The 16,274-nt window shown below is 39.4% G+C and overlaps 2 protein-coding genes across 7 annotated transcripts in view; one reads left to right on the plus strand and one right to left on the minus strand.

Annotated features, from left to right (window-relative positions):
• Window positions 1-7,038: 7,038 nt before the first annotated feature.
• CCDC59 (coiled-coil domain containing 59) lies at window positions 7,039-14,212 on the minus strand. The gene is made up of 4 exons (XM_040593879.1): window positions 14,052-14,212; window positions 12,482-12,701; window positions 9,928-10,027; window positions 7,039-7,289 (listed from the first exon to the last, which is right to left on the minus strand). Exons 1-4 carry the CDS (start codon window positions 14,179-14,181, stop codon window positions 7,128-7,130), a joined length of 612 nt encoding a protein of 203 aa, XP_040449813.1. The 5' UTR covers window positions 14,182-14,212; the 3' UTR covers window positions 7,039-7,127.
• Window positions 14,209-16,274, plus strand: part of METTL25 (methyltransferase like 25) — an 89,643-nt gene continuing 87,577 nt past the window's right edge. For all 6 annotated transcript variants that reach the window (XM_040593877.1, XM_040593873.1, XM_040593876.1 and 3 more), the window contains exon 1: window positions 14,209-14,581. In XM_040593877.1, coding sequence (XP_040449811.1) covers window positions 14,323-14,581 — 259 coding nt within the window. In that variant the 5' untranslated portion in view covers window positions 14,209-14,322. The remainder of the gene's footprint in view (window positions 14,582-16,274) is intronic.

A 16,274-nucleotide genomic window follows, 5' to 3' on the forward strand; every position in this document is an offset into this window, starting at 1 on the left:
ATCAACACCAGCCTGACTAGTCTGGTGGATACTTCTACCTAAGAAACTACAACTGGTCCTTGAAAATAAGAACAAATTAAAAAAATTAATTGTTACGTAGCCAACTTAGGAGTCTGAAAAAAAGTGTATTTCACCTTATATTTGATCTAACTTAACTGGACAATAAAAGAAGTTGAACATAAATATTAACAACTGAATGGTAAAACATGAAAGGCTCACCATAATCTGGCATTATCTTGCTACTGTACATGTTTCACCACCTGGGTCTCCTTAAAGCAATCTAAGCCATATGTGTAACTGGTTTATGTTGGCCATTGACTTAAAACATACTATATATTACAGTACAGTTTAAATTTAAAACAGTTGTAGGACATGTACTTTCCATCTGCTATTGGCAGTTAATTCAAGCCCTAATACTTTATTATATCACATAAGGAACGAAAAAAAAAAAAAATCCCAAACCTACCTTGTAGAAAATCATTACTGCATTACTGTTTAACTTAAAAAAAAAAAAAAAAAAAAAGTCTAGGAACAAATTGAAAATTGAAAAACTATCATAACAGAATTAACATCTCCTTGCTACTCCAAGGAGCTGCAGAAGGCAGTACCCTGCTGCCCTGGCCTGGTCAGCAGCATGTGAAACGTTAAGGACTGTTTTACTGTTCTATTGCCACAAAACTTTTTTCACTGTGTCTAAATCTCAACAGAACTGCACTGTGAATGATGGACTTGAATTAAGCGTTGTTGCCAAACGACCCTTGCAAAGGCTTCTTCAAGACACAAGAGAGGGTTCATCTCACCTAGAACTAGTCACCACAAACTCCCTATGGATAGGTATGTATCTCTGGGAGTGAGACCAGAGATTTACATTCAGATGAGGTTATTTTCCCATTGATGATATATTCACTGATTACAGAAAAACTTCAAGAACATTAGAGTTACAATGTTACACATATATTCTTAAAACAGGACAAATAAAACTACCTTCAGTTTTTCAAAAACTATTTCAGGAATACCCTAACTGTTGTTTTTGTTTACTACTTTTTGTGTCTCAGAACACCTTTCACTACACAGCAAGGTCATCAGGTGTAAAACTGTGATCTCTAAAATACACAAAAATAATAAACAACACTCTTGTAGCTCCCTTATGTGTTGGGGTTTTTTTGAGGGGGGTTGGGTGGTTAGTTAGGGGTTTTTTTCAAGTAACACACAAGAACAACAAAAAAGTACACCGGCGTCATAGGGCAACCTAAGCCCATACTGCACCACACGCTTGTTTTTGAGACCTCCCATGGAGTTAAATCCTCAATGCATGAAACTATTATTTGCTGTCACCCCTGTATGTTGTTATGTCTCAACACTTGTACTGTTTATGGGCATTACAGAATTAGCAGCTATAGTTCCTGAATGCACATACCTGCATTTATTTCCATAATGTTTTTGTTTGTTCACTGCTTCCCAAATTATTAGTGACAGCTACTTCTAAGTGAAATCCTGCAGGTAGCTACTGAACCACTACTCTTATTCATACCCATTTTTAGTTTCTATCATCTTCAGTATTGTCTGAAGTCACTTTGGATTAAACAAATTATTCCCTTTCTGTGCACTTCTGTATGATTTCATGACACAGGGCACATTTACCACTAAAAATTTCTAGCTACTGCATAGCTCTCAGGAAGAAAAGGATTTAGTCACTATGGCTACAATAAATATAAGCACAGGTTGTAAATTAAAAGGTCAGACTCCAACTACTAATCTCTAGAACTTTCCTTAATCCCTAAAATATCCAAACATGATTAAGAAAAGCAATCACCATGCTAAAAAGTATGTAAAATAACCAGTCAGCTGTAGCATCCTGTTACTTTTGACTACAGGTTTCCATTAATGCAGAGGAAAACAAACTACGTGAGTTAGTAACTTTATCTAGATGAACTTATCACTTCTCTTGGCACTGTCCTTCTGTCCTTGTAGCTAGATATTGATGTTTAATGCTGTGTATATATGTAACAATGGGTACTTTCCTTCCTTCTTTTTTCTTTTTTTTTTTTGTTTCAAAATAAATTGTTTCTTAGATTAAAGGGATAGTCTAAACACACAGTATCAGCTTTCATAACCTGGTAACTACTGAGCATCAAAAACAGAGGTATTTGTTTCTCATTCAGGTGCAAAGAACAGCATTTATGCAGCATGGAACACATCAACAGGGAGTTCAGCCCACTCTGATACCCCATAAGCACATCGGTGCAGCACAGCCATAACCATTTAATCTACAGATCCTGGATTCCAGCACCAGAGCACCCACCACGACCAGAAAATAGAGACTCTGCTCATGGAAACAGTCTTTCTGCTTTTAGTACTTGAGGTTTTGTAACACCAGTTGTCTCATGGCAGTTAGAAAACAAAATGAAAGTCAGCATTTTTGCATATATATATATAGTTTAAATCTACGTGCCACTTATATTATCTGCTGAGCAAACATGGACTGAATCTGTTAGTAAAACATTAAGCTGGCTTAGTTAATTTTTATATTTTTTTTTCTTTTTTAATTTCCAAAGTGGGATCCTCAAATATAGTTTCTCAACAAGCATACGTGTTTCTTCAACCAGGTTGATATCAAGATATTTAAAAAAATAGATACAAATGTGGGGATAATCTCTTTTGAAAAAATATATAGATAAATCTAGGCTTGAAAATAATGATCCAAATTTCTATTAATTAAAAGATACATAGAAGACCACAAAGTTCATGACAAAGCTATACACAAAAGGTAGAGAAATCAGCATGTTGTAGGTCCAGTTACACAGCAACTTTATGAACAGACCAATAATTATTTTACCAAGAGGTCAGAATTAATTACTGTAGACTTTTTTTTCTTTTTCACATCCCGTAGTTTTCTTTGGAGGAAAGTCAGCAAGCTAGCTGCAAGGCTTTTAGTTAATTGTTAACTACCCACTCAGCAATTTCCAGAAGGCATGCATGAGTTAATAAAAATTCTATGGAAAATTGATATTTCAGAGCTCTGACCTGTCCTTACCGATTTTATTAAATAAAGTACACTTCTACATTTCTTATGCTTATACCACTTCTGTCCATTAATCCATTTAGAACAGCTTCTAAACTCTTTAATGATTTAAAATATTACTTTTTGAAAGCAGAAGTAGACACTAAAATTATAATCAGGTTTTTAACTTCATGTTCGTTACCTAATCCTTAGTGCAGGCATAATTTATCAGACTGTAAAGATTAAAAAAAAACCAGAGTCTACATTGTCTGACATTTCCAAAGCCTTAGTATCTTAAGAGATGGAAGCTTTTGTTTTGTTTTTCCTAGTAGTGGCAAGAAAAAAAAATATTTTGAGATGGGTAGGAGGTGAGAACGTCCCTGTACTGCCAAAGCCAGCTAGATCAGATAATCCATTTAAATTACTATTATGATTTCCCAAGAAGTCACCTGCAAAGGAGCAAGAGAAGCTTCACATTCTGTTCCTCAGAGCCAAAAGAGAAAATGAATGTATTGTACCTGATGCTTTCTTGCCTCCCTTATTTCTGATTCCCAACCTCACTGGTCTATAATGAGAGGAAAAAAAAAAAGAGATGTCTGAAGTTGCCTGCATTCAGCATTCACCGACTTTGCAACTTAAAGAATAAAATTTCTAACTGTGCAGCTCTATCCATTCCACTTCATCTTACTCAGATGATGCACTGGAAAGACGTAACTACTTAAGATCTGCAGGCTTTCAGAGAACAGAAAACAAACTGCTAGAGAAGTTGTGTGACTAGGAAAAAAAACCATGGCAACAGGACTTCTCTTTTCACATTCCAACATCTTCAATACATATTCACAGCAAAGTTTAACAAAAGACAGTACAAGTTTAATAACCCTTTGGACTAACTTCTCATATTTTTCAAATTAAAAGACACAGCTGAAAGCAGCAGCTTTTACAGGCAGTCTCCATAAACTCATAAAATCGCTATTGGACTATTTTCCTGATGATCACCAGACCAAAACCAGTAATTAGATTTTTATTTCCTTCCTCAAAACATTCCTTCCCTCCATTCTCCACACTTTTCTCCATGAAGAGATGCTGGGTCAGTTGTTACAGTGCTACTCTCTACATGAACTCAAAGGTTCAATTCCCTTCTCTGCCTGTCTGACCTTGAGCCACCCAGCACCATCACTGCTGTGTCGCTGCCTTCCAGGGGTGCCAAAATAAATAATTTAAGAGGCTTGACAGTGCAGAAACCCAGGCTCAGGGAGCAGCTAAGACACTGGACTGCACTAGCCTCTCGTGACAACTATCCCGGGCTATTTCACAGTAATGAGCAAAGGACAGTTATGAGGAAAAACATGAATTTGAACTTCTTCCTTTTAGAACTGTTACATCAAAAATTAACTTTGGGGGAGAGAAGTGCTCTCATATGAGAATCTGTGAGAAGCTCGGATTAGTAATAGCCCCTTTTTATCTCCAAATCAAATAAAGCTATGGAACAGAGAAAGTGATAGGTATAAAATGACAGAAACTCCCTCTCCTCCTCAAAACCAGCAATGCTGGCGCTGTCAGATACCGCACTGGTTATTGGTTAAGTGCTCTGCCTGATCAAGTTATCCGAAGCACTGGGGAAAAAGAAGCATTTTCAGAAAAATCAGATAAACCTGGTCTGTTTCATATCAACTATCACCAAGAACATGGAATAACAAGACTAGAGAGATGGGCAACAATTAAAAGTTAGAATGAGGTAAGATTACGTTTTAATGACCAACTGTAGAACAGGTATTATGAATCCTGAATTCCTAATTCTTACACAAAACCAGAGAATAACACAAGATAGAAAAATTAAATTATGGAGATTTCTTTTCAGAGCAGAACTTTTTTTCCACTGACCAATAACTGAGACTTCTTGTTGCTAATGAGGATTGATATGAAGCCATTAAATGACTTGAGTGAACTAAAAATGCAAACGAGTTACATGGTGTATATTTAGAGTTTATTTGCAAAACAGTTTATACAGGAAACTTGTATCACAAATCCTAAAATAAAATTTAAAAATTCACTTACTAGCTCATATTATCTAGTCTGTTCTCCAGGAAGAATCAAGCATGTGGAATATTTTGATAGTAGAGCTTTCACTCAATTTAACACGAGAAAAAAATCTGGATTTCAAATGCATCAAACTTTATCTAAATGCTTTTAAACAGCCTATCTAAAAATGCACTGGTATTTACACTGTATAGCAGTATCTATAACATACCAGTAATTCAGGATGCCCACTGACCAATGGAATTACTGGTCTAAGACTTAGTTTTCTGAAACCTTTCCAGACAGCTGACATCATGGCAAATATCTGCCCAGCAGGTAAGTAAGTGAAATGATGGCAAACCCAGAAGAGGGCTTTTTAAGATGCCAGTTCAGAATACTTCTGTTTTAACGTTTCCTTGGCCAAAGAATGATAAAAGTTCATATAGGGTAACAGACACATGCAAACAAAAAATGGAAGTAACTTCAACCATGAATTCACGTGGAAGATGTTTCCATTACTTACAAGTTACATGAAGCTAGTGTCTGAACTCTTTCACACCACTTATGAAAAACCATAAAAATTGCAAATATTTGCATTCTTCAAATAAAAGCTTAACAGCCTAGAATGACAAGAATCGAAATAAACTCTGTATGCCAAAACTTGCTTTTCCCACTTTTTAGGCACTTTGCAGATTTCTGCTCTTTAATTTTTCAGCTCAAAATCATTCAAAAATGGCAATTACGGCAATTCTAAGAATAAGCTTGCCTAACTTGCACTCCCACTTTATTAAAAGCTCTGATACTTTCTGTGGGTGTACTACCTTATGACTTGTGTTCATTTTTTCCTGAATGACATCACAGCACAAGGACTCAAAGCCTCACAAAAAGTGTAACATGACGGGTGAAAAAAGCCCCAGGATACTGATAGAAGAAACATTTTAACAAACTGAACTACTAAACTATTCCTCATTTAACAGGGCTTGTCATACAATTCAAAACTATTTATTTTTCACATGTATTTTAAATAAGAAATTTTTGCAATTGACATCAACTTCTAAATAATTTAAAGCTGTAAATAATTTAGTACTATAATAGTGTAGAGGTACTGTAAATCTTATGAAGCATGTCCTGAGAATTTTTTCCAAGACATTCCTTTAATGTCTCACTAGTCTTCATTATATGCAGAAAACCCCAGTATTATTTGACTGCCAAAGTAGACGGACATAAGGGTAAAAGTATAATAGTAGTCTCCTGTATAAACGTAACGAAAATAGTTGAATTGTTTTATTGTAAACTTCTTAGTCTTACTAAGAATGCTTTCATTTTATTAGGCCAAAGACCACTAACTGCATCTCAAAATCAAGGTTTAAAAGAATTCTTTTTCAAAAGATGTTCCAAAGAACAAAGATTAGAAACTTGATACACTCAGCATACCAAAGCCTCAACCCACCTACCTGATACATCATAGTTAGAAAGTCTTACTTAAGTATATGAACAAAATAAATCACTGAAGGATAACATACACTTTATGCTTGGTGATTTAAGTCTATAAGATCATTACATTCAAACCATACTGGACCTTTGGCAAATTTTAGTCTTTGTGGAGAATGGTAAATAATAGCCATCCAAGTATAGTTCATGTTCTTTGCTTTCACGTGCCAAACCTTATCCCAACTGCACACAAAACACACTCCTAGCCTTGGCAGTTCATGAGATATCTATATCATCTGTATCACTATACTCCTCTCAAGTAAACAAAATTTTAGTAGTCACAATTGCAGGAAGTGTTAGAGCTAGAAAACAAATACCTTACACTGTGCAAATTCATGTTCAGATGGTACTCGGCTCTAATGATTCGGAATTCAGGATATTACATAGCTAACAAAATTACAGCTTAGAAATACAGGCCATTTATTTTTGAGGTACCAGATCTCTCTCTCAGCATCGAATACATATTTTCAGGATGAGTATCCTCCACTGTTGGACAGATGAGATAAATCAAGCCAATAACAGAAGTCGCATAGAAGCAAAAAGACATTCTTTATTACAAGTAATTTAATAAAACACCCACAGGTAACTCAAAACCTGCAATTCAGATATATGCAGAGGTTTATGTTTTTTGCTGTATTTTCTGAAGAAGAAACTCCATTTGCAAGTTGAGATTTGGCTGTCCTCTTTTTGTCCTCTTACTCAATATTTTATAAGCTTCCATTTTCTTTTGCTTGTACAACCGTTGAGCTTCTTCTCTTTGTTGTTTTCTTTTTTCTGCTTCCTGAAATGAAACAATTTTTTAAAATAATTATAAAATAATTACAACTTCTGTAACTATGAAGCTATCGATAAGCAGGAAAACTTCTTTTTGTAAAGATACTGGCAATTAGGTATTGTACTGACAGTAGAAGCACCATTACTCTTAAATGCTTAATGAAGATGCTTTTTCAGTGCATACTGCAATCAAAATGTATTATATTGCCTAAAGCTTCAAGAGACAAGAGAATTGCCAAATTTCCTTCAGCAGAACATCCTATGATAAGGCTTGTCACTAAAATATGTACCATACTTCCTTTCTGCAACATGAACTCCTTCACTTTTCTCCTTAAATGACAAAGTGGCAAAAATTTCCCACTTTCTCCTCTTGAGTGCAAGAAGGAAAGAGTCTGATCCAGCGGTGCCCGTGTAAATGTCTTGCCAATCCAGATGTGCTAGGATACTGGACACATCTGCATGGAACTGGCATATAGGATATGGGACATACCTGGGCCTGGGAGTTGGGCAGGTTTGTGATACTAGGATGGCACCACAAGCAGCATTACCTAGGGCACCTTAATCAAGACCAAAATATTAGTGACCTGTCCTCTTTGAAGCAACGCAGACTGCTGTCTTTACTAAGAGAGAGGGGAGGAAAAACAAAACAAATGGAATTTTCAACTGTGCAAACTTTCTGTGTTGAAGGGACTGCACAAATGCAACCAAAACACTAATAGAGGGACACTATATGGATAATTATCACATTATGTTCAGTTTTTATCAAACAGCTTACACCCCCTTCTCTAGTGCTGTAATTTTAGTAAGTAATTCCGGCAAACATCCATATCAAGCAAGTTAACTAGCTTCTTCACTTCTATCATGCCCTACCAAAATATGCAAGACATCACAAATCAGACTGAAGGACTACTGCAGTTCATTTGGATGATTTCTTCTCATAAAGCTTATTCTTTGAAATGCACTGCCATGCTGACCACAAAGGCAGGTGCTTCTGCAGAATGCCCAAACAGATGATAATTTATTATGGTTTTGTTTTCCATGGCACAGATAGCTTCTGTGATGTACAAAAATTAGTAAGAATGCTCTGTGATGCAGAATATAAAATTAACCAGAAATAACCCAAGAAAATATTTATAAATAAATGTATGAGGCTTGGGAGGCTGGGGGGTTGGACAACAACCTGCAAAGGTAATGTCTCTCCATTCAGAATGGTTCACTTACTTTATTGTAACAGTGATTAATATATTTCCTTTATTTTTATTCTTTTTTAAAACCAGAGTAGCATCAACACTAACTTACCTGTAACTTACTCCCTGGATAATAATTTTACTGCTCTTCAGCACTGTTGTAAACAACATCCATTTAAGCTACCAACCCAAAGCTTACTCAGAATAAGAACATTCATCTTAGGTAGGTAGTTGTTACTTATGTTTGTACATTTTCTGATCTCTACTAAATTGCACCTTTTCTATAGAGTGTGGTGGCCAAAACTGTGCCTTTAAGCTTATTTTTTCCCCCCAAATAGATTAACAACAAATCCAGTGTTTGCTAACATAGCAAGGGTAAAGTATGTGACCATCACACCAGTATTCCACAGAAGTGATTACTGTTACTGTGGTACTTGGCTACTGTTTGTTTTGCCTAAATATGTTGAAGATAACTAAAAATGCTTATATATCCCCTCAAGCAACTCTTGTATGCTGCTCAAAGAAAATTTCTTGCAGTCTTGCTGGGTTTTTCTTTGTTCCTATTTCCTCTAAATAAGCTGGTCATAACATGCATTTCTTTCAGCATGATCCGTACCTAATATTCAAAAAAGCAGCTCTCAGCTGAACAACCATGTAACTCATCCAGAATCAGGTATTAGCTTCCATAAAACTACTCTAGTTTTCAAAACAGCTAAATGGAAGAAATAATGTTTATTCCAGCTGTACATTTAAGTAATATTTACAGTAGTTACTGAAATTTAGTCAGCAGGAGGTTACACAACTTCTACAATGTTACAGTATGTGCCATTTTACAGTGCAATGAACAATGTACTGGGAGAGAACAAAAGTAGTTAAATAAGTACGTCTCAAATTAGTAACTCGGCTGAGTTATTCAACAATGGTAATATTAAGATATGCCCTATAAGAATAGGTCCCATTAAATTAGAGCAAGGGAAAAAATTACTAAAGATTTTGGCTGTGGATATTATTACTGTTAATTGTTCCACTGTTGGGCAAAGCACATAAAAAGGTAAAATGAAGAATGCATTATGGTGACACCATAAGAAACAGGATGGATATTTCATTTTTCATCACAAGATGATGGTGGTTATTACTTCCCATTCTACAATATTTAAGAGGTCTAGTATAATCCACTGGGATATGCAAATCATGCTCTAAATTTGTCTTGATGTACCAACTGACAAAATAAAATCTTGCTAATGGCAACTGGAAGACAAAAACAGTAAGAACAAAGAGAATGATAACTTTGAACACTTGAATGCCTGAATATTACTGTCAAGTTGAAAAAGACTGAAAGAATACCAATACCTGTGTTCCTCTGCTATGGTCCTATTTGGGTCTATATGGAAGACTGATCGTAGAAATGGTATTAATCTAGTCCTTGTCTACAGTCAAAAAGATCTCTTTAAGATTTACCTCTTTCTTTCTAGCACGCTCAGTCAGTATTTTCTCATACTCTTCTTTTGCCTTCTGACTGGATGTCTTCTTCTTAAACTTCCCTTCAGTCATAACTGGCCTGTAAGAAAAAGTATATGTACCTCTGGTACAGACTATCCACAAAGCAGACATAATCATATATCTCATAGCCACTGCAGAATCAGAACATGGTCTTCCACTCTTCTACTGCTTTTTGCATATCTAGGGAAGCTAACTAGAAATACAGATTTCAGAAGGCTCATCCTTCTACCCTGAATGGACTACCTATTTGCACCACTCTTACATAATACCCAACACTATTACAAGTCACATAATGAGCAGCTGGCATGACAACACAGCAAACTAAACTCCTTCAATGCCGACTGTACCAAAGACTGGACCGCACACAACTTCTAGTAACACATATACCTTCTCTGCTGGATCTTCACATGATTGTTGTTTCATGAAGTTTAAAGAGTGCCTAAAAGCAGGGTTTTTTTCCCCCATCATATGAGCTCCTCAGAGCTAGAAAAACTGAATGTACTATCTTAAAGATCTATTATCTATTTCTACTTCCGACATATGGATGCAACTACAGAGGTAAGAGGACAGCCAGCTGTTAGCAGACTGCCTGCCAGAGAAGTCAGGCTGACATTGCAAGGTGAAAAAGCACAGTAGTAAAAATGCCTTTCTACAAGTTTCTTCTTTAAGATGGCGGCATATTATTGTCCTTAATGTTCTGAAATTAGGAACTCAAATTATCTTCCTTCCAATTTTCAATTTAAGAAACTGTCCAGGTATCTTTCACCAGAGGAAACAGTACAAGAAAACCAGTGCTATTTGTCTGGCATTTCCTGTCACACTACTTTGAGTGGATGTTTCTGGTTAGTTCTAAATTATATTTTTTTTCTGGGTCACAATAAAGCCATTACACACATACAGAGCGTGGTAGCAAAGACATTTCACACTTGAAAAATATAAGCCTTGCCAGATATTTAACAACTGTTCACAAAGTAAGTTTTGATTACTCTATTACACTACAAAAAGTTAAAAACTAGCCATCAGCATTTAGGAGATTTCAGACATTTGATCAAGAAGGAAAGAGAAGCTATTTGCTCATACTTTCATCTAGAAACACAATTCTCTTCTGGAGGGGAAAAAAACCCCAACTTTGCCTCATTCTCATCTCCATCTTGTGGCAATACTGTGTAATGACACCTCATTGTCTCCAGTACAAAACTATTTAAACTGCAATATATGCTAAAAATAGAATTAGCTAACCAAAATCTTATTTTATACTCCCATAGAACACTGAAGTCTATCTAATAGACTTTACACATCACACCTCCTCACAGATTAGCAGTCACATTTTTTCAGAGTTATTAATTCTGGTTTAGAATCACAATGACCACAGTTTAAACAACATTTAAAAATGCTCTGGTTTAAAGAAAAACATCAGTCATATTTCAGACATCCCCAAAAATCAGCTGCCTATTTTGGACAAAATTACAACCTTTCTCCCACTGTTGGGCTCAGACCTGAATGCCTTTCCCCCCTCTCTTGAGCATTCCTCCTAGGGAAGTCTAGATGTAGATACACCTTGGAATTCAAAGACTTAGGACACTCCTTGTACTGAGGACAAAAGGGCATTATCTTAATAATCATATTTGAATGCTGTTTAAAAACACTGCTATGACAGTATTAGACCTGAATGACTATACTTCCCATTTTACCGACATACCTAACCAAGATTTCAGGGGGAATTACTGTCAGGAAAAAAAAGAGTTGTCTGACATTTATTAGACTGCAAATGAGAAACTCAATTTGACTTCTCCCAGTTATTATATGTAACTTTAAAATAAACCAAAACCCCCAAAAATCCAAACACCACTGGCAAACTGCTATTCCATCTCTATTATTTAAATTTATTCCTTTGATCACAAACGCTTTACTGCCCTAAGGTTTTACTAAATCCTCCATTATTTTTTTAAGTTCATCATTAAAATCCCCTCAAAACTAACCATACCACAAAAGGATAACTGCACACAATATTGCTCATTCTAGCAGAAAAACAGTGCAATATCACAACAACAACTTCTCAAACTTGGAAAAGAAAGACAATGCAAAAAATGTTTCTAAAAAGTGGCATTAATTAAAAAATACTTAAAATCAATTCAAAGGAAAATTCTGTAGACTCGAAAGCACACTACCTGGAAAGCAGGCTCTTATCTTTGTAGATACAGTAAGAAATCGGCCAAAAATTTAACTGCTCATGGACTGAACTTTCTCCTTAAAGTACAACAGTAACTGTCACATTATTTCTGTGGAATCAAGCCCTAAACATCACCAATTTTGCTTTCTGATTCTGATGCAAACATCACAAACCTGTACATTTACATTTTCTAACAATTAGAAAAAATATTTCAGACCTAACGGTACTTTTTTTGTCAAGCAAATCACCATACTGAAGTCCATATAAAGTGTAAAACCTAAAATACTTCTTTAATGATGGAAACAATTACTTGTTTTTAGAGATATATTTTACAAAACTTACTCTACTGCTTTATTTAGTCTTTCTTCTGATAAAACTGAATCATCTGGAGCCCTACGCCGTTTCTTGAGCATTTCTTCCTCAGCTAGGTACAGATGTTTCAAGTGCTCTGGATAAGTATCAGTAAACTGATCATCCTGTTGCGAATGGACCTTTCTTCTCTTCAGATATTTCCTGTATTGTCTTTCGATCACTTGTTTTCTCCGAAATGCAAATCCTCGTCCTGAAAACATACGAAAAAAGCATTTAAATACACATGCACTGAAGTAATACCAAACCATTCAATTGTTGCCAGGACCACTTCAATCCATTTTCTTTCCAAACCAGAAAAGGCCACGGCTTGTGTTAATTTTAATAAGGAGCGGTCAAAAATTCAAGGAAAAAACACCATTATAAATCTGCTCCCTACTTTAGCACTGCAGCTGGTACAGATTTACTGAAAATTATCACCTAAAACCTTGAGAAAACATGCCATTGTCAACATACTACTTAATGCACACTTGGTGTTACACACCTTTGCCAATGCTTTTCAAATCCAGTGAAAAGAAGCGTTAATGTTTCACTTCTACCTTTGACAGCTTCATAAACAACATCAACAGATTTCAAGACAGACTGCTAAAGACAGTCTCACGAAGACACTGGTAATAGTAATACCAGCTCCTTAAGCAGTCTCCAGCTGCAATGCCACAGGAAAGAAAGAATCACTGTCACTGTATTATACTATATTAATATTCCACCATATCTTTTCAACCAAATAGGTTTTTTTTATTGTTGTTTTCTTTCTACAGCTGTCCACGAAGAGCTTTTCTACAACTTCAAAGGTATGCTACATCATTAAATGATGGAAGGCAGGAAACATCTGATAATGCTTGTTTCAGTGTCAGTCATTACATAACTGCTCATTAATCTCCAATATGCTAATTTTACCCTTTATTGCATTAGTTTTAAAAGCTACTGACTTTTGTAACATTAACAAAATAGTTTCTGAAGGCAGCAAGTGCAAATTAGTCCCAGCTTCTCTTGTGAATCATTTTCCAAAGCTGAAATTTCAGAGAAGTGCTGCAAAAGCCGATGCTCTTCTCCCTATTCATTTTTACATTTGCATAACTACCTGTCAATAGTCGGAACCTGTTTCCAAGTATACGTCTATTTTAAATATACAGCTCCACAGTAAAACGAGTCCTACGACAGAGACCCATCACTACCCGGCCTAAGTGCATCACCCAGACTCTGCAGTCCCGGGCCCCGGGAGCTCCAGCGCACCCGGGCCGCCCCCAGCCCGCCCTGCGGCCGCTGGCCCCGAGCCGCCACGCAGCCCCCGTGGCCACGCCGGGCCCTCCGCGGAACGTGCGCTCAGCCGCCCCCCGGGCAACGGGCGAGGACGGGGCCCGGGGCTCGGCGGGGCGCAGCCCCTCACTACGGCAGGCAGGGCTGCGCCCCGCCGGGGCCGAACCAGCTCGGAAGCGCGGCGGGAGGCCGAGGGCCGCGACCGTCGGGGCCGGGCTGGGCCGGGACCCCCTGCGCGCCGTCTCCCCAGGCCCCACGGGGGCCAGTCACGGCTGCCCCGACTCACCCTCCCGGACGCTACCCACGACGTCGCGCAGCAACACGGGCCTCCACACCCGCTTTCGGCGGGAGCCGCAGGCCGCGCCGCCCGCATTTTGCGCCGCCGGCCCGGGCCCGCCGCGCCGCGCCCCCGCCATCGCGCCCGCGGCGCCGCGCAGCGAGATGACGTCACCGAGCTGCACCGCCGCCTCTCGGCGCTCGACTCGCTCGCCTGCGTAGCCGGCGGCGGCGGCTGAGCCCCGGCGAGCCGAGCGCAGGCCCGGGCCGCGCGCTGTAGCATGTCGCGGCCGCCCGGCGCGCTGCCGCCCCAGCTGTCACCGGCGGAGGCGGCGGGGACGCTGCGGCGCGTGGCGCAGTTCCTGGCGCGCGCGCTGCCGCTGTGCCGCGCCCACACGGTGGAGTTCTACACGCGCGGGCTGTGGGACCGGCTGGTGGCGCCGCGCCCCGTCGCCGTGCTGGAGGCGCTGGGCTCCGCCGGGCCGCTGGCGCTGCGGCGCCCCCTGGGGGAGGCCTCCGGCGCCGCGGCAGCGCCGTGGGGTGAGTCGGGGCGGGGGGCGGTGGGGCGCACCCGTAAGGGCGGGTGCCGGCGGGGCGGGGCGGGGCGGTGGCTCGCGAAGGGGAGGTGGCAGCGCGGCGGCCTCGCTCACGCGCGGGCTGCCGGGACACCTGTGAGGCACGCGGCCCCGTTAGGCCGCCTCTCGCCCCGCAGGTGGCACCGGTGTCCCTCTGAAGCCCCCCCCATGGGCCTCTTGTCTGCGTCCGGAATCATTTTCCTTCCAGTAATAAACCGGGAGCGTTTCACAGCGCTCTACCGAGCTGCCTTTCTTTCCCCTGCGTCTCCACCCGCCGCCCTCGGGCCTCCGCTCCCGTCTGGTCGCCGCCTCCGGCCGCAGCCCCTCCCGCTCCGTCACCTTCCCCAGGCGCCCGGGGACCGCCGCGGTTGGGGTGGGCGGGGGGCTCTGGGTAGCGGCAGTTGTGGTGACGGGCTCGTCTTACGAATTTCATCCTGTCCATAGAGAGATGAGATGAAGCTCCTGTCAGATGCCTTCACTGACAAAGTTCCGAAGAACATAAGTAAAATGAACCAAAAAATTCCCTTTTCTACATGAGTGGAAAGATGTAACAGTTAAAAGTCCGCCAAATGTTGAACCTCTGGAAATGTGGAGGACAGCTGGAAAAGGCTTAAACACTGCTTTCCTATGTATCTGTAGTAATGAGTGCCTGGCAGAGGAAGACAGAGAGCAGTTTTATTTCTGACAAGACCTATTTAAGAAGCACTTCATATTTTTAGTAATTTTCAAGTAATTCAATAGGAAGCCAGTGATGAAACTGTTACAGAATTTACTGCAGTCCAAGTAGAAGGGAAACATACCAGTAATACACTTTAAGGCAAAGCACAGAAATTAAGATAAAGCATCTGAAAGGTATGGTGTTTGGGGGGCTGAGTCGAAGCAAAGAGATCAGTTTCAAAACTGAGGTAAAATTTCTGACAAAGCACTTAGCCGAGAAAGACCTGCATCATGCCAAAGCTTGTGGGGCACAGATAACTCTCATAGCGTTAGCTCTGAAATGCTACATTAAATTACATGTGAGACAGGAAAGCATGTTGAGTGTCATGAAAGGGTCCACAGAAAGTAGCGTGTGGAGCTGTATACTTTTTGGCATAGAAAACAAGCTAAGATAATGATTTGGATTTGGAAAGAAACTGAAGAACTATGAATTGCTACATCATGTGTAACATTTCTCTCTTGGATCTAAAGACCTTCAAAATATTAACTGTGAGACTCATTTTTAGAAGGTTGAGATATCTGGGAAAAAAACCCCACAGAATTTATTTGTGCATGAAAAAGACACTGGATAATGAATTAACTTCGAGCGCCAGATGGAAACAAGACAGTGGTCCAGTCAGCAAGCAAATGTGCTGGGAAGCAGTGAGGAAAAACTTTCAATGTTTTTGACATATGATGTCAGAGTCAAAACTGATTTTGAGCAATGGGACATAAAATTAAATGTAAATAGAGGCTGGAACAAGACTAATTATTAGGTGAAGTCATCAAAAAAAAAAAAAAAAACATTAAAGGAAATTTTACCCTGATCTTATTGTTTTCATGGGAAAGCCCACAAAATGATTCAGTCATCAAAGTGGTGGCCCATAGAACAGAAAGACAATCGGGAAGGCAGAATATTGTTTTGCAGATTTAAAAACTGGAAAATCATTTAATGATCTGTA

The sequence above is a fragment of the Falco naumanni genome, chromosome 5, assembly GCF_017639655.2.
Source record: "Falco naumanni isolate bFalNau1 chromosome 5, bFalNau1.pat, whole genome shotgun sequence".
NCBI classification, from domain to species: domain Eukaryota; kingdom Metazoa; phylum Chordata; class Aves; order Falconiformes; family Falconidae; genus Falco; species Falco naumanni.

Coding starts and splice junctions, on each gene's coding strand:
- CCDC59 (XM_040593879.1), bottom strand. CDS start 14,181: ATGGCGGGGGCGCGGCGCGGCGGGCCCGGGCCGGCGGCGCAAAATGCG. Junction 12,702..14,051: donor CGTGGGTAGCGTCCGGGAGG/GTGAGTCGGGGC, acceptor GTATGTTTTCAG/GACGAGGATTTGCATTTCGG. Junction 10,028..12,481: donor AGACTAAATAAAGCAGTAGA/GTAAGTTTTGTA, acceptor TTTTTCTTACAG/GCCAGTTATGACTGAAGGGA.